The sequence below is a fragment of the Gigantopelta aegis genome, chromosome 10 (genome assembly GCF_016097555.1).
Source record: "Gigantopelta aegis isolate Gae_Host chromosome 10, Gae_host_genome, whole genome shotgun sequence".
NCBI lineage: Eukaryota > Metazoa > Mollusca > Gastropoda > Neomphalida > Peltospiridae > Gigantopelta > Gigantopelta aegis.
Window position 1 is genome coordinate 60,191,989 of NC_054708.1, and position 19,252 is coordinate 60,211,240.

The 19,252-nt window shown below is 37.3% G+C and overlaps 1 protein-coding gene across 1 annotated transcript in view; it reads left to right on the forward strand.

Moving 5' to 3' along the window:
- The window catches only part of LOC121383233 (shootin-1-like), a 67,182-nt gene that overhangs the window by 46,857 nt on the left and 1,073 nt on the right, over window positions 1-19,252 (forward strand). The window contains exons 11-16 of the mRNA XM_041513125.1: window positions 7,170-7,260; window positions 8,992-9,038; window positions 9,372-9,490; window positions 11,745-11,798; window positions 15,131-15,266; window positions 17,533-17,654. Coding sequence (XP_041369059.1) covers window positions 7,170-7,260; window positions 8,992-9,038; window positions 9,372-9,490; window positions 11,745-11,798; window positions 15,131-15,266; window positions 17,533-17,633 — 548 coding nt within the window. The 3' untranslated portion in view covers window positions 17,634-17,654. The remainder of the gene's footprint in view (window positions 1-7,169; window positions 7,261-8,991; window positions 9,039-9,371; window positions 9,491-11,744; window positions 11,799-15,130; window positions 15,267-17,532; window positions 17,655-19,252) is intronic.

Sequence of the window (19,252 nt, forward strand, 5' to 3'; positions counted from 1 at the left end):
CTTTTTTTCTCTTAATGGCAAGCTCATCAAATAACAATCTAGGTATACCTACAAGTTTATAGGTGTTAATCAAGTGGACACAGTCAACAACAATGTTAATTTGGAATTTTTCTATTGCCATGACTGAGTTAGATGGTGGTATGTGCTAACCAGTCTGTGAGGAAATGCATATAAAATTAAATGTTTGACATCCAATAGCTGCTGATGAATTAATCAATGTCAGTGGATAAAATGTGGCTCATCTGTCGGTCTTGTAAAACCAATGTCAACAGAAACCATGGATTGTTCATGCAAAAGCTGTAATCGCTTATCAGAAAATCCAAAGAAACATGTGTTGGCTAATATCATCAATGTTTTGGAAAACTGCATGCTTTTGGGAATCCCTGACCTAGATGTATGTCATATGTGCTTGATGATAATGTTCTAACCAGCTTTTTCCCCATTGTTCAACATGTCCAGCTATTCCCTTCATGACCACCATCTACTTTCGTTATAAAACGTTACCTACATTAGCACACCACCAACATATTTACAATTTACGGAAGTTACCGTAGCTGAAATTCTCAAACTCCCGACATCACTATATTTGGTGTTTGAAACATGTTACAGGACTTTTATGGGTAGTTTCTTACAATATTATATTATATACCGATGCAATTTAATGACACTGATGAAAACAAAATATGTGAGAAAAAAACATATAGATGGGTGTCACGAAAATCTCTCTCACCGCTATTACAAGTCAATCAGAATAAGCTGGCTGATTACGGACTGAATTGGGTCTATTAATAGCAAACGCAATGGCATTCTAGTGACTGTACCTCGTATCGGACAAAATGCTAATATTAACTTTATGACTATCAAAGCATGCCAATACATAGCCTCATCTGGCTCACGTGAAGGTACCTGTGCAGCTACTGTTAGATTGATTTAGTTTAAAACCCATTTTGCCTGTCACAAGAGCACGTACCATGTTTTACAAACATGCACCACAGTGCGCAAGATCTCATGCCACCATCGCGGGAAAATCATGTTCTCACTACTATGAATAGCATTTTACAGAATTTCTAATTTCCAACATTAATAAATTTTTGTTAAATTATATTTAGGTTTTAAAATGTTTGACAAATATTATTTACACATTAATAGTATACTAGTTTAAGCCTAAATTGAAATTGGTTAAATATATATATATTTTAATCTTCCTCAAATGAGGACAGATAAGATTTTGAAACCAGTCAATTTTCGTGGGTCGGTCAGGTTAGGACAAACAAACTTAATTTTTATTTTCACCTGGCAGCTTTCAAGTTAGTCCTAGCACACTAAAAGTATATTTCCGTATTTATGATAGGAAATTTGATGGAGAAAAGCTACGAAAATCACTCATCTTAGATTCTCATTTGATTATCGTTGCCCATTAACCTTTTCATTTGTATCTGAACTACTGAAGAAAATCGTTCACGTAAACACTAAAACCACATGAACAACATATTGGTTGTCTGATAAATTAAAATTTTATGCCCTAGTGGTGTCAATAAACAACACAAACTTTGAAGTTAGATGGTGAGACAGACATAGGTGTAACTTTTCTGGTGGTAACTATATAGAGAACAACTATTTACTGTCTTAAGATATCAGATTTATCTTGCAAAGGTTAAAATGGCGAATGTCACGAGGTTCAGGTTGCCTTGTGGCATTCACCATTCAAACTTTCACAGGATAAACAACCAGTTAATTAATTTCTAACTTTGTTTCTAAAACTAAAATTGGAATAATCATGAATTTTACATCATCAGTGAATGGGGATATTAAAATATTAAAAAATGTAATGGTCATACTTTGGTGGAGCACATGCATGAATTTTTAAATGTTTGCAAGATTCAGTCCAATGCTTCAGGACTAGTATATCAAAAAGCAGAGGTATGTACTATTCCTTGCTGTTAATAGAAAAAAAAATAATAGCAGTTTCTCTTAGACTACATGTGAAGAATTATCAAATGTTTGACATTGATTATGATTAATAAGTTGATGTACTATTGTTGATGTGGTGATTGTAATATTACAGGTGTATGAAGCGCCTGAGCACTACCTCAACATTTCGTTTAGTGATATCTGAATGCTCTTTGACCATGACAGTTTGAAATAAAAGTCTTCTTAGACTTAGATACGGTTTTAACGTGCTCCTATACCTTTATGGTTTCGAACATGCCTACCCCGAGTCCGGCCTCCGATATGATCGGTGGTCTGACTCGGGGCAGATAAAAAGTCTTCAGTTTGAGCCTGGTCATTATTTGTCATGTCAACTCTGTCACACTAATACAGCAACAAAACATTAAAGTCACAGAGCCTAGGTTTAACCCGTGAACATTGACACTAAGTTTGAGCCTGGTCATTATTTGTCATGTCAACTCTGTCACACTAACACAGCAACAAAATATTAAAGTAACAGAACCTAGGTTTAACCTGTGAACATTGACACTAAGTTTGAGCCTGGTTATTATTTGTCATGTCAACTCTGTCACACTAACACAGCAACAAAACATTAAAGTCACAGAACCTAAGTTTAACCCGTGAACATTGACACTAAGTTTGAGCCTGGTCATTATTTGTCATGTCAACTCTGTCACACTAACACAGCAACAAACATTAAAGTCACATAACCTAGGTTTAACCCGTGAACATTGACACTAAGTTTGATTAATCTTCTGGGCCCAGTTTCATAAAACATTGTAAACCTAGTTTTGCTTGTAAACGTAAATCTACAACTAAACCACACATTTTATTACTATTATAGTACAACAAATACAGTTACAAGTAAACACATTTCATTTTCTTTTGTCATTAAAATGCTCCATCTTCTGTAATAATGTAATTTTCTTCGTAAAATAGATGCCAAACATTTGTAAATATAGGAAATGTAGGAAAGTGGGTTCACAGTGGACCTACCACACCCATGTCCGAGATAACATTCTTCAGAAAAGATCCATTGTTCAAATGGACATGAAAACCTCCAACAGATTTATACATATTATGTTCTTTTTGTACTGATAGATAAAGTCTGTTTTCTTTAACGACACCACTAGAGCACATTGATTTAGTAATCATTGGCTATTGGATGTCAAACATTTGGTAATTTGGACGTATAGTCCTTTTTGTAGTAATAGATAAAGTCTGTTTTCTTTAACGACACCACTAGAGCACATTGATTTAGTAATCATTGGCTATTGGATGTCAAACATTTGGTAATTTGGACGTATAGTCCTTTTTGTAGTAATAGATAAAGTCTGTTTTCTTTAACGACACCACTAGAGCACATTGATTTAGTAATCATTGGCTATTGGATGTCAAACATTTGGTAATTTGGACGTATAGTCCTTTTTGTAGTAATAGATAAAGTCTGTTTTCTTTAACGACACCACTAGAGCACATTGATTTAGTAATCATTGGCTATTGGATGTCAAACATTTGGTAATTTGGACGTATAGTCCTTTTTGTAGTAATAGATAAAGTCTGTTTTCTTTAACGACACCACTAGAGCACATTGATTTAGTAATCATTGGCTATTGGATGTTAAACATTTGGTAATTTGGACATATAGTCCTTTTTGCTTTTTGTAGTAATAAAAAATAATTTACAGCAACTGTATCTATCAAATAAGGAAGGGGCAGGATGTTGACGAGTGGTAATGTTTTTGTTTGATGCATGGTCAGTTTAGGATCAATCCTCATCGGTGGGCTCATTGGGCTGTTTCTCGTTCTAGGTAGTGCACCATGACTGGTATATCAATGGTTGTGATATGTGCTATCCTGTCTGTGGGGTGGTGCATATAAAGGATCCCATGCTACAATGTACTAATGGAAAAATATAGCAGGTTTCCTCTCTAAGACACTATATTATATGTTAAAATTACCAAACATTTGCCATTGAATAGCCAATGATAAATAAAGTGGTGTTGTTAAACGAAACAAACTTTATCTTTCTATCAAATAATGATGTTTTGCATCTTTTCAATATACTGACGCCCAATAGCGGATGTGTAGTTTTGTGCTGGGGTGTTGTTACACATTCATTCACTCATTCCTCTGTCCCGGGTCGGGCCCTGGCTATCCAGAGACGGGACCCGGGACAGACATGCTCGAAACCTTCGTGGTATACGAGCATGTTAAAATTATCTGTTCCGCTCATTCATTCACTCATTCCTCTGTCCCGGGTCGGGCCCCTGGCTATCCAGTGACGGGACCCGGGACAGACATGCTCAAAACCTTCATGGTATACGAGCATGTTAAAATTATCTGTTCCGCTCATTCATTCGTTTTGAGTATACATGTACGTGTCCTTTGTTCCAATTCATATTGTCAGTGCTTTAGTAATGGTTGCACTAATGATTTTAGGTGTTGTCAAGAAGTTACTCAATATGGTGTTGTTTGTTGTGGATAATATAGGTGTACCAAGTGGAGAGGTTGTTTGTGTTGCAGTGCACTGGTAAAACTATATTGGAAGATAATGTTGCATCAAGTTCAATGTTGTCAGTAATAATGTGACATGGTATTGGCTTTTGGGTTACAATGTGACATGGTGTTTGTGACAGTAATGCATTGTATTAGGTGTTAAGTGACAGTAATGCATGGTGTTAAGTGTCAAGTAACATTAGGTGTTAAGTGACATTAATCCATATCTGAGACGTCACACTGTTGTTCAAGGTGGATTATTTTTCAAGAATCAACACTTGTGAAACAATGCAATTTAAACTTTTTATGAGTTTGGGACAGGGATTCGAACCCACTACCCACAGAACTTGTACATTGTAAACAAGTACAACGCATTAGCCCACAAGGCACAAGCATCTGCATCATCAAATGAACATGTAATTTAAGCCTTGCAACCCTGATACTAGTTATAGTAATGTATTCTGCAGAACACAATGAAGATTGTCGGAAGCTAAATCGGAAATCAGAGGTTACACATTTAGCACGTGCATTACGCTTAATGCCAACTATCCACTGCTGAGGTTTTCTTGACCGAATCATTCAGGTTAGGTCCAAAAGGATCCTACCATTTTGGGTTATTAGTTTTGTAAATATTCTTTGTCATTTTAACCAATATTTTCATTAAAAAAGATCAAATAGAAGTTAATTTAGCAGTTAAGTAATTTTTAAAAATGAATAATGGATTAAGTTTGGAGTTATTTTTCAAGAATCAACAGATAACCGTGTATTCTCCATTACATAATCCATGGTGTTAGGTGTTAAGTGAGAGTAATGCATAATATTAGGTGTTAAGTGAGAGTAATGCATAATATTAGGTGTTAAGTGAGAGTAATGCATAATATTAGGTGTTAAGTGAGAGTAATGCATGACATTCAGTGTTTGAGATTAAAAAATTTGGGCAGTATCCCAGTTGGATACTAACATTTCAAAATCTGGTATCCCACCTAAGAATTTAGTATCCCACTTAAATGAAATTCATATATTACATCATAACAAAATTGGACGACATTGTTCTTGTTCCCAGTCTATTGCTATGTTGCTATTGCTCCAGTGTAGCATTAGACTGGGTGCGAGCTTGAAAATATTGCTACTCAACTTCACCAGTAAATGATGACTTTCACTGTTTCAGCGAAAAATAAAAATGCAGGATTAAAAAACCCAACATTATATAGTATCCCAGTGGGATACTGGGTTATTGAAGTCTGGTATCCAAAATTACATTCTGGTATCCCTGGGATACCGGGATACTGTTAATCTCGAACACTGACATTAGGTGTTAAGTGACAGTAATGCATGACAGGTGTTAAGTGACAGTAATGCATGGTGTTAGGTGTCAAGTAACAGTAATGCTTGGTATTAGGTGTTAAGTGACAGTAAGGCATGGTATCGGGTGTTAAATGACAGTGTGGCATGGTATTGGGTGTTAAGTGACAGTGTGGAATGGTATTAGGTGTTATGTGACAGTGTGGCATGGTATTAGGTGTTATGTGACAGTGTGGCATGGTATTAGGTGTCAAGTGACAGTGTGGCATGGTATTGGGTGTTATGTGACAGTGTGGCATGGTATTAGGTGTCAAGTGACAGTGTGGCATGGTATTAGGTGTTAAGAGACAGTGTGACATGGTATTAGGTGTTATGTGACAGTGTGGCATGGTATTAGGTGTTAAGAGACAGTGTGACATGGTATTAAGTGTTATGTGACAGTGTGGCATGGTATTGGGTGTTATGTGACAGTGTGACATGGTATTAGGTGTCAAGTGACAGTGTGACATGGCATTAGGTGTCATGTGACAGTGTGGCATGGTATTAGGTGTCAAGTGACAGTGTGGCATGGTATTGGGTGTTATGTGACAGTGTGGCATGGTATTGGGTGTCAAGTGACAGTGTGGCATGGTATTGGGTGTTATGTGACAGTGTGGCATGGTATTAAGTGTCATGTGACAGTGTGGCATGGTATTAGGTGTCATGTGACAGTGTGGCATGGTATTACGTGTCATGTGACAGTGTGGCATGGTATTAGGTGTCATGTGACAGTGTGGCATGGTATTAGGTGTCATGTGACAGTGTGGCATGGTATTGGGTTTGAAGAGACAGTGTGGAATGGTATTAGGTGTCATGTGACAGTGTGGCATGGTATTAGGTGTCATGTGACAGTGTATCATAGTATTAGGTGTTAAGTGACAGTGTGGCATGGTATTAGGTGTTAAGTGACAGTGTGGCATGGTATTGGGTGTGAAGAGACAGTGTGGCATGGTATTAGGTGTTATGTGACAGTGTGGAATGGTATTAGGTGTCATGTGACAGTGTATCATGGTATTAGGTGTTAAGTGACAGTGTGGCATGGTATTAGGTGTGAAGTGACAGTGTGGCATGGTATTAGGTGTCGTGTGGCATGGTATTAGGTGTCATGTGACAGTATCATGGTATTAGGTGTTAAGTGACAGTGTGGCATGGTATTAGGTGTGAAGTGACAGTGTGGCATGGTATTAGGTGTCATGTGACAGTGTGGCATGGTATTAGGTGTGAAGAGACAGTGTTGCATGGTCTTGGGTGTTGGATTACAGTGTGGGTATTGTTTTATTAATGGTAACCTAACATTTTCATTTCAGTGCTTTATATAGTTAATAAGATTTTATGATTTTTACAGATAACAATAAAGATTTATCTGTTGTGATTTTACAGGTGAAGATGTTCGAAAGAAATATGAAAAGGCAATTCAACCTCCACCACCTCCACCACCACCCCCACTACCACCTTCTACCTCCCGCACAGGGTAGGATTTTTATATTTTTAAGATATTTGTCACAGCTGCCGTTCCTGGGCAGTGTTAAAAGTTTAGTGATCATGATTTGTTATTCCTCTAAGATGAAATTATCAGAGACATTTAATCTACAAAAGTGAAACCCTAAAAACATTGGAAACATTTCAAGTTATTTCTACCTTAGCAACCAAGATGGCATCCATATTAACAGAGGGACAGGATGTAGCCCAGTTGCAAAGTGTGCGGTCGGTCTAGGATCGATCCCCGTCAGTGGACCCATTGGGCTATTTCTTGTTCCAGCCAGTGCTCAACAACTGGTGTAACAGGCCGTGGTATGTACTATCCTGTCTGTGGGATGGTGCATATAAAAAATCCCTTGCTGCTAATCGAAAAGAGTAGCCCATGAAGTGGCGACAGCAGGTTTCCTCTCTCAGTATATGTGTGGTCCATAACCATATGTCTGATGCCATATAACCGTAAATAAAATGTGTTGAGTGTGTCGTTAAATAAAACATTTCCTTCCTTCCTTCCTTCCATATTAACAGTTAAACTGTTTAGTAGTTGATTGTCATTATGTTAGTCCTTTATAATTTTTTTGAAGTTTCAGTGATATGAAAAGATTCTGTAACCAATCATTTCTATCTAAAGGGAGTTTGCTCAGTCGGTTGAGTCCTCGCTTAAGGTGTTGTGTTGCAGGATCTAAACATCTCGGTGGATCCATTCAACTGATTGGGGTTTTTCACATTCCAACAAGTGCACCACAACTGGTCAAAGTCTGTGGTATGTGCTTTCCTGTCTGTGGGAAAGTGCATATAAAATATCCCTTGCAGCATTAGGAAAAATATAGCCGGTTTCCTCTGATGACTACGAAATGTTTGACATCCAATAGCCGATGATTAATTAATCAATGTGCTCTAGTGGTGTCATTAAACAAAACAAACTTAGTGTCTAAAAGGTCTACAGGTAAAAGTGATCAAAGTCACATTTTATAGTTTTTGAGAAATATCGATTTGAAACTTGTGAACAGTGATCATTATTTGCTTAAAAAATTTATTAACAAAGAATGCTAGCAGAATAAACGTTTTACTAGGGGAAGAACATAATAATTTAACTTGTTTCACAAATAGACAATGACACTATGTTGTCGATAGATTACGATTGTAAAACAAAATCTTTCTTTCACCAAAATGTGACTGTGGACTCTTCATCGGTAGGTGCAGTATGTAGCCCAGTGGGAAAGCACTCATCTGATGCATGGTGGCGACAGCGGGTTTCCTCTCAAAATCTGTGTGGTCCATAACCATATGTCTGACGCCATATAACCGTAAATAAAATGTGTTGAGAGCGTCGTTAAATAAAACATTTCTTTCATCTGATGCGTGGTCAGTCTATGGGCACATTGGACCATTTCTCATTCTGGCCAGTGCATCACAACTGGTGTATCAAAACCTGTGGTATGTGCTATCCTGTCTGTTGGATGATGCATATAAATATCCCTTGCTACTAATGGCAAAATGTGGCGTGTTTCCTCTCTAAGACTATATTTAAAAAATTACCAAATGTTTGACAACCAATAGCCGATGATTAATAAATCAGTGTGCTCTAGTGGTGTTGTTAAACAAAACAAACTTTTACTTCATCTGTATTTTAAAGTTAATTTAAGTTGACTTGGGTCAAAACAAAATTAAAATGGCCATCTGTTTTGTTTAACAATAACTGATTTTTGCATGCTTTATGTTTCAGCTTTTTGTCCAAATTCAAGAAAAAGAAAGTAGACGTTGGCAGTAAATGTGAGTGTTGGTTAGATTACACTGTAGTTCAAAATATACAACATCAAGTTTGAACTGAATAATAATGTACATGTATTTCAAAATGTAATAAACTGACTTTTAATATATATTTCTGAAAAAGACATCAAAGAATTATAAAGTTAGTGCAAGCAAAAAAAAAAGAAAAAAAAGAAAGAAAAAGGTTTGAGGTCCGATTTGCTGTTAGGAGTTTCATTCATTGATGGTATTATGCATTGTTGTTTTTTAATAACCTTGAACTGATTATTTGACAGTACTGATTATAACTATACAGTTCAAATACTGCCAGTCTAATTATGTGTTGTCTGATTTCAGTGGTAAAAGGAGGAGCTCAGGTGAATGAAGGATACTCAAAGGCCCTGGATGAGATGATGAAGAGAATCAAAGATGGAAAACCTCTAAACAAAGTCCTCAAACAAACAGGCCTAAGAAATGTAGGAACTTCAGTTTATTGTCATGTGTCTATTCACTTTATTCATACCTTTGACTTCAGTTTATTGTTATGCATCTATTCAGTTTATTGTCATGCATCTATTCAGTTTATTGTCATGCGTCTATTCAGTTTATTGTCATGCGTCTATTCAGTTTATTGTCATGCGTCTATTCAGTTTATTGTCATGCGTCTGTTCAGTTTATTCATACCTGTGACTTCAGTTTATTGTCATACATCTCTTCAGTTTATTCATACCTTTGACTTCAGTTTATTGTTATGCATCTATTCAGTTTATTCATATCTGTGACTTCAGTTTATTGTTATGCATCTATTCAGTTTATTCATACCTTTGACTTTAGTTTATTGTCATGCATCTATTCAGTTTATTCATATCTGTGACTTCAGTTTATTGTCATGCGTCTATTCAGTTTATTCATACCTGTGACTTCAGTTTATTGTCATACATCTATTCAGTTTATTCATACCTGTGACTTCAGTTTATTGTCATGCGTCTATTCAGTTTATTCATACCTGTGACACAGATCATTTTGTTTTTGAAATCTTGATTAGTGACACTTCTAGTGAATTGAAAATTGATTAGAAGCAACTACTGTTTAATGTTTTAAAATTGTGTAGTGATTTCTGAAACTTGCGTAGCGAATCGTGACACGATACTGAACAAAATGTTCCCTGTGTGAAATGTGTTTGTATTCACCCACAAACTAATTTTTAAAAGTTTAAACCATATAAAGCAAGTATAAAATTATTATTACGATGCTTCCTGCCTCCCTCATGAGATTAACTCTTGAACAGCTTGCATCTCTTTTTATAGACAATATATTCTTTTATATATATATATATATACAGTCAAACCCGCTTATTTGCATACCCGGTCTAACACAATTGACTGACCTTCATGGTGAGGTCCGACTGATTGGTGTCTAACAATATAGCAGAAACTTAGGGACGATCCATAAATAACGGTCTTTGTTATGTTTGTTTTTTTGACGACCTCCCCCACCAGTCTTTTTTTTTCCGCTACATTTTCCGGGAAGCAAGTGATAAATCGTTTCTTTTGCGTTTAACAGATATAGCGTACACTGCATCTAATGAATAAGTGAACAACAACCCTTTCTCGGTCACATTTATTAAAAACATAACCGCCTAGGACGATTGATCTGTAATCTTTTAATTATTAACAAGGCTTCTCAACATAACGTAATAATTGATACAGAACAATGATTGCCCTGAACACGTCAATCGAATAGGGCCTCAATAGTTGAGTGCGCATGCGTACAAGCGCACAGGCGGTACTTCTAAAAATAATAGTCGGAGAGTTACTTGTTATTGAGATGGCCTCTGATTAACAGCAATATATTGCAAACAAAACATTAGGTCTTAGGTTTATTCAACTTAATTATGTCATTCTTAAATCTTGTAGTCGGGTATTGTGATTCACCAGTAGTAACGTGCACACCATCTCATTTGCATGTCACACGTCGACTCTGTAAACAGCGATTACACTTGCAGTCGGCTTACCACACAGTGAGCTCAAACAAAACAGATTAATCGGTGATTTATTTGAGTTTTTTTGCCAAAGTTTGATAGACATTCTCAGTCATTTGTGACATTAATTTAGCACCAAAAAAAAAAAAATCGTTATTTATATGTGCAAATAACCGATATATAGCCTGTAGTCTGTGCAATTAACCGGATGTTTTGTAGTGTTATAAGGGCAAATGGTTCCGTGTTGGGTGAAAATAGTCGATTAACCGAATTATGCTATAAACCGATGTGCAAATAAGTGGAGTTGACTGTATATATATATATATATTTATCATCCATTAAAGGTTTTTGTAGGATATATCGCTGGCACTATAATTTTCCTAGGAGATATCACTTATTTTTGTTACATCACTGTGTATGTTTCCATGCTATAAACCTATCATTAGTGACGTCATGCCACTGTTGTTCTGTTAACAAGTCTACCGCTGCCAAATATAGTGACATTCAACCCACATTACTGACATTGTTTACAATTGTCGATAATGGATGATAAAAAGAATACCACCCTCGTATCTTGTGATATCATAATTTATCAGCACTCGGATTTCATACTTTTATCAACTTATGCTGATAAATTATGATATCACAAGACACTTGGTGAGTATCCTCTATATATTTTTATTTATTTATATTGTATATTTTTATAACATACATAAGAATTTATTATTGTATTTTTATCTTATGAAAAGGAAAATGAGAGTCCGCCGAAAGCTGGAGCCATGGAAGAACTGCACACAATCCTGGTAGGTAGCAGAAGATGTTCCTTCAAAGGGACATTCCTCAGATTGCTGCAATTTTTAAGATGTTATCGACTAACAGAGACTTTTTAAAGATTGTAATTACATATCAAACCGGCCTCGGTGGCGTCGTGGTTAGGCCATCGGTCTACAGGCTGGTAGGTACTGGGTTCGGATCCCAGTCGAGGCATGGCATTTTTAATCCAGATACTGACTCCAAACAATGAGTGAGTGCTCCGCAAGGCTCAATGGGTAGGTGTAAACCACTTGCACCGACCAGTGATCCATAACTGGTTCAACAAATTCCATGGTTTGTGCTATCCTGCCTGTGGGAAGCGCAGATAAAAGATCCCTTGCTGCCTGTCGTAAAAGAGTAGCCTATGTGGTGACAGCGGGTTTCCTCTAAAAAACAGTGTCAGACTGACCATATGTTTGACGTCCAATAGCCGATGATAAGATAAAAAAAATCAATGTGCTCTAGTGGCGTCGTTAAATAAAACACACTTTACTTTTACATATCAAATATATTTTTCTGCATAAAATATTAGTGGCTGTATATTAAACATGTTTCTGATCATTCTAATATTTGTACTAGGTTAAATTTCATTTTATTTCCTAAAAAAGATGTATAAAATTATTTGAAGACAAAATCCAGTTTGGACTTCTTACAAATATTAAAATGACCAGAACACACATTGAATATACAGACACTGATATTCTAAGCAAGAAAAAATATTTAATATGTAAGTTTAATCGTAGAAATATTTTATTAGTAGGAAACATCTTACAATGCAGCAAACTCGGGAATGTCCCTTTAAAAAACTGCTTTATTTCTTCACTGCTGAAAACATTCTTAAATCAGAGTTGGTTGTCCAGGGTTTATTTGAAAATTGAATGCAATAATTTTTTTACTTTCATGCAAGTATGAACCACAGGACTGTTTTACACATTGTTTTAACAGTGTTTATCTCTTAAGTCACATGATATTATTTGGACCAATCCAAGCATTTATAACAATAAGGGGGCAGGATTTAGCTCAGTTGGTTGAGCACTCACCTGAGGTGCTTGCATAGCAGGATCGAACCACCTTGGTGGATTTATTCAACTCATTGGGGTTTTCTCGTTCCAAGCAGTGCACCACAACTGGACAAAGACCATGGTATGTGCTTTCCTGCCTGTGGGAAAGTGCATATATATTATCCCTTGCTGCATTAAAAAAAAAATGTAGTGGGTTTCCTCAAATGACTGCGTGTCAGGATTACTAAATTTTTGACATCTAATAGCCGATGATAAATTAATGTGCTCCAGTGGTTTCGTTAAACAAAACAAACTTTAATTTAACTTCATAATTAAACTATTTACAGATTGGAATTATTGTGATTTGATAGCTGCTTTTTTGCTGTACCCTAAATAATTCATAAACATCAGCCCAACTTGATTGTTCTTTCCAACCATTTTAAAGTTTACTTCCTTTCCTATTATGATACGAAAGTAATTATGTGGTGGTAATAACAACATATATTAGACGTAATAGATATTTTTAGTATTGTGCTTATTCTTATTTGTAATAATGTATAATTCTCAGTACACATTGCATTCGTCTGTCTGTGGGGGAGGCATATAGTGGTAAAGAGCTCCCTTGAGGCGCGATCAGTCTGGGATCAATCCCCATCAGTGGGCCCATTGAGCTACTTCTCAATCCAGTCAATGCACTTGTCAGTCTGATGGAATCACAGGTTCAGTTGCACAGTTGCCCTCCATGTGTACCCACAACTGCAATGCAATGCCTCCTCGTTGACTGCCTGGTGTGTGTAAAGACTGCGTTAGGGATATGGTGCCATTGTTCCACTAACGAGGCACCCAAGTTCTTGTAAAGTCTGTGGAGGGTTCCTGAGGTGTGCAGTCGTCTTCCCAGCACCCTATGACATTGATGACGTATTCCTCAGGTAATCCCTTGTCAAGATGGCCGTGTGGGGTCTGGTGTTGTCATGCTGAAGGATCAGGCCTGGACCATGAGCTGCCATGAAGGGCACAAGTTCCTGGGCTAGCACCTGGTCATGGTATGCAGCAGCATTGAGGTTGCTACAGATGACAAGAAGTGGAGAATGGCAATTCCCACAGAAAGCACCCCAAACCATTACGCTTCCGCCTCCGAATCTGTCAGCTTCATTGACACAACACTGAGCATTACGCTCACCACGTCGTCTCCAAACCCTCTGCCTGTCATCGGCAAATCGCAGTGTGAATCTTGATTCATCGCTAAACACGACTCTATTCCATTCCCTCCGAGTCCATCGCAAGTGCTGTTGTGCCCACAGTTGACATTAGTGTAATTGTGTCAAATTGTTTGTGCGGACACCTAACATCTGAAAAGTTCATTCATGGTTGCTGTAGTTGTCATGAAACAGTTGCAGAGGTGACTTAACATAATATGACGGTCATCTGCCTGTGACGTCACACATGGTCTACCTGTTTGGGGACAATCAGCTGTGGTGCCCGTTTGTTGTATTTGTATCCGTAGATCTTAAACTGCCAGTCGACTGCAACCAAACAACCTTGCAACATCGCCTACTGATGTTCCAGACTGCAAGATACCGACAGCATGTTCACGCTGCACATTTGTGAAGCCCAACATTGGAACAGATCATAACAAATATCGTTTGTGTGTTTTCATTTTGTCAGATTACTGTAAAAACTTGTGGGCTGTTGTAGTCACGTGACCAGTGGCATATGCGACACCACTTTCACCTTAATAGTGCTATGCATGTGCTATGGATCGGGTCATGTGGGCTGTGATGGGCTTCAGATGGATTGATGACATTGTCATTACCATTTTAATTCCTGAAAACTACCTGCTTTCAACACTTGTTAATGTTATTCAAATTTAACATTGTGAAGTTTTTAATTTGACTCAGTATATATCATATCTGTAGTAATGTCCACTTGTTTATTTCCAGTAATTTATAACTCACAGTGCACACCAGGCGTGTGCTATAGTCACATCATAGCTTACGATAGTTTTACGATATCATAGCGCTAAGATAGCTTCAAAAATCTCCCGCTAGTATTGCATTGATCTGTGTGTATTGTTAAATGTGTTTGTGATAACACTTGTAGTTTAACTCAGGGCTAGCTCTGGCACTCGCCAATTGCAATTTTTTTTACAATTGACGACTTTTATTTTAATTTGGCGAATTTTGGTGTGTTTTTTATAATAATTCATATTTTGTTGCAAAATAGCTCTAGGTTTTGCATTTTTGAGATAATTTGGTGAAATGTTCTGATCACCCAGAGCTAGCACTATATCTGATGTGAGAATCTTTCTGTTTTTGTTTCAGAATAACATGAAGCGCTCGAGAAGTAATCCAGATCTCTTGGCTCCGATTGAGAAAGAAAATAGTTCATCAGAGTTGGCCTCTGTATTCAAACGGATTCGCAGTAGTGATAGCAAAAACGATGAGCCAGATACTGATGGTATCAACATTTTTTTTTTTAATTCAGTGTTCATATTGGTAGCAATCCTTATCAGTATGATGTAACACACTGTGTTAACATTTTTAATTCAGTGTTCATCTTGGTAGCAATGCTTGTCAGTATGATGTAACACACCGCTTCAACATTTTTAATTCAGTGTTCATCTTGGTAGCAATGCTTGTCAGTGTAACGTAACTCACTGTGTTAACATTTTTAATTCAGTGTTCATCTTGGTAGCAGTGCTTGTCAGTATGATGTGACTCGCTGTGTTAACATTTTTAATTCCGTGTTCATCTTGGTAGCAATGCTTGTCAGTATGATGTAACACACCGCTTCAACATTTTTAATTCAGTGTTCATCTTGGTAGCAATGCTTATCAGTGTAACGTAACTCACTGTGTTAACATTTTTAATTCAGTGTTCATCTTGGTAGCAGTGCTTGTCAGTATGATGTGACTCGCTGTGTTAACATTTTTAATTCCGTGTTCATCTTGGTAGCAATGCTTGTCAATATGATGTAACACACCTCTTCAACATTTTTAATTCAGTGTTCATCTTGGTAGCAATGCTTGTCAGTGTAACGTAACTCACTGTGTTAACATTTTTAATTCAGTGTTCATCTTGGTAGCAGTGCTTGTCAGTATGATGTAACACACCGTTTCAACATTTTCAATTCCGTGTTCATCTTGGTAGCAATGCTTGTCAATATGATGTGACTCACTGTGTTAACATTTTAAATTCAGTGTTCATCTTGATAGCAATGCTTGTCAGTATAATGTGACACACCATTTCAACATTTTAATTCGGTGTTCATCTTGGTAGCAATGTTGTCAGTATAATATGACACACTGTTCTAATTTGAGTAAATTACAGATTTGTTGTTGGTCAACAAATATGCAATAATGTGAACAAATTTATTAAATAAACCTTTGAATTAAGTTTATTTCATGTGTTTATAACAGCTGTTTATGTATCAGCAAGTATATTTCTTTGTTTATAACAGCTGTTTATGTATCAGCAAGTATATTTCTTTGTTTATAACAGCTGTTTATGTATCAGCAAGTATATTTCTTTGTTTATAACAGCTGTTTATGTATCAGCAAGTATATTTCTTTGTATCATTGGGGCAGGATGTAGCTCAGTGGTACAGGATGGATAGTAGGGTTGATCACCCCTAGGGGTGGGCTGGGGATGGGTGGGAGGTGTCCTGTCATCTCATCCAGTATCACATGAATGGTACATACTGTCGTATATACTGTCCTCTCTACTAGGACCTCCACGAGTCCAAATTTTGGACTGGAGTACTCGAGGGTCAAACTCGACCTGGACCCGAGTACCCGACACTTACACTGGATGATTATGAGACTAAGGAATAAAGTAAAATAGCATTATGCATGTTAATTCCAGCACTGAACATGGATGTCAGATAATGTATTGCATTCTACACATTCGACTTTTGTTTCTCCTACATGTCTCGTAGCTCTATAATGTAACCGGCAGCACACATATGGCAAAATGACGTGTTAAAAAAATATATAAAATAAAATAAAAATTAGTGATTTTCCTTACACGGGTACTTGAGTCCTGTGAACAAACTCAAGTCTTGCTGGATTCTGCCCATGCCCAAGTACTCTAGTATTTGTGGAGACCCTACCCTCTGTGGGAAAGTGCATATAAAAGATCCCTTGCTGCTTTATTGTTTGGAGTAGCCTATGTGGTAGCAATAGGATTTTCTCTCTTTTAGTCGACCCAATATTGAGAAGCGTATGTTTGACACCAAATAGCAATTATTTAAAATGTGTTGAGCAATTGTTAAGCAGATATTCCTTTCCATATTTGATTTATCCATCTGGGATCCATCCCCATCGGTGGTTCATTGAGCTAGCCTGAGGTGTTTGCATCACAGGATCGAATCACCTCAGTGGATCCATTCAACTGATTGGATTTTTTCTCGTTCCAAACAGTGCACCACAACTGGTCAAAGGCCGTGGTATGTGCCTCCTGTCTGTGGCAAGGTGCACATAAAAGATCCCTTGCTGCATTAAGAAAAATGTATTAGGTTTTCTCTTATGACTACGAGTCACAATTACCAAATGTTTGACATCCAATAGCCGATGATGATAAATTAATCAATGTGCTCCAGTGGAGTTGTTAAAGAAAACAAACTTTATTTTACATCTTGTTTTGGCTATCTTAAAAACAAGTGCACATTATTAACAGGCTTAACATCTTAATTATAATATTCCTTTCCAATGTATGTTTTTCAGTATTCCAACCGGCATCAACACCAGTTATATCACCACCAGTTGCAAAGCCTCGTACTAAAACACTGTCTGCAGTACAGGAAGAACCAGTGGATGAAAGTTAGCATGAAGTCCATGAGGAAAAGGTAGATCATAATGGTAGATTAACACACTGAAACCTCTCAAAACCAGACCCTCTGTAAACTGGGATTCCCTCAAAACCGGACATATTTTATTTTCCCTTTTGAAATATCTGTACATAAGTGGACCTCTCTAAACCGGATACCTCTTAAAACTGGACTTTTTTATTTGGTCCCGAGGGTGTCCAGTTTAGAGGAGTTTCACTGTAGTTTCTGGCATGAGTCCTTTAGTAGATGAACTGGCCTCGGTGGCATTGTGGTTAGGTCATCGGTCTACAGACTGGTAGGTACTGGGTTCAGATCCCAGTCGAGGCATGGGATTTTTAATCCAGATACCGACTCCATACCCTGAGTGAGTGCTCAGCAAGGCTCAATGGGTAGGTGTATACCACTAGCACCAACCAGTGATCCATAACTGGTTCAACAAAGGCCATGGTTTGTGCTATCCTGCCTGTGGGAAGCGCAAATAAAAGATCTCTTGCTGCCTGTTTTAAAAGAGTAGCCTATATGGCGACAGCGGGTTTCCTCTAAAAACCAGTGTCAGAATGACCATATGTTTGACGTCCAATAGCCAATGATAAGATAAAAAAATCAGTGTGCTCTAGTGGCGTCGTTAAATAAAAATAAAAACTTTTTGAGTCCTTTAGTAAATGATTTTTCTAACATAAGTCTCAAGAACTAGCTATAGCTTGCTCCAAGGATTGATTTTCTCAGGACGAATGTCAAATGGACAAGTGCCAGAAATATTTTCTAGTTCCATCATTATAATTTTAATATAATCATTATAAAATTGATCTCATTCCAGCCAGTGCACCACGACTGGTGTATCAAATGTTGTGGTATGTGCTATCCTGTCTGTGGGATGGTGCAAATGGTGCACTAATGGAACAATGTGGTGGGTTTCCTAAGACTATATGTCAAAATTACCAAATTTTTGACATCCAATAGCCAATGATTAATAAATCAATGTGCTCTAGTAGTGTTGTTAAACAAAACAAACTTTTATAAAATTGACTCCACTTTATTTTTCTACTGTGATGTCACTTCTTCTCTCAGCTGGTATACATTATGTCACGAGAAGGAATACATGCAGTAGTACATATTATGTGACATCACATACAATGGTAGGAGCTAGAGAATGAATGACAGCTAGAGAACGATGGTAGGAGCTAGAGAATGAATGAGAGCTAGAGAACAATGGTAGGAGCTAGAGAATGAATGAGAGCTAGAGAACAAAGAGAACAATGGTAGGAGCTAGAGAATAAATGAGAGCTAGAGAACGATGGTAGGAGCTAGAGAATGGATGAGAGCTAGAGAACGATGGTAGGAGCTAGAGAATGGATGAGAGCTAGAGAACGATGGTAGGAGCTAGAGAATGGATGAGAGCTAGAGAACGATGGTAGGAGCTAGAGAATGAATGAGAGCTAGAGAACGATGGTAGGAGCTAGAGAATGGATGAGAGCTAGAGAATGGATGAGAGCTAGAGAACGATAGTAGGAGCTAGAGAATGGATGAGAGCTAGAGAATGGATGAGAGCTAGAGAACGATGGTAGGAGCTAGAGAATGAATGAGCTAGAGAACAATGGTAGGAGCTAGAGAATGAA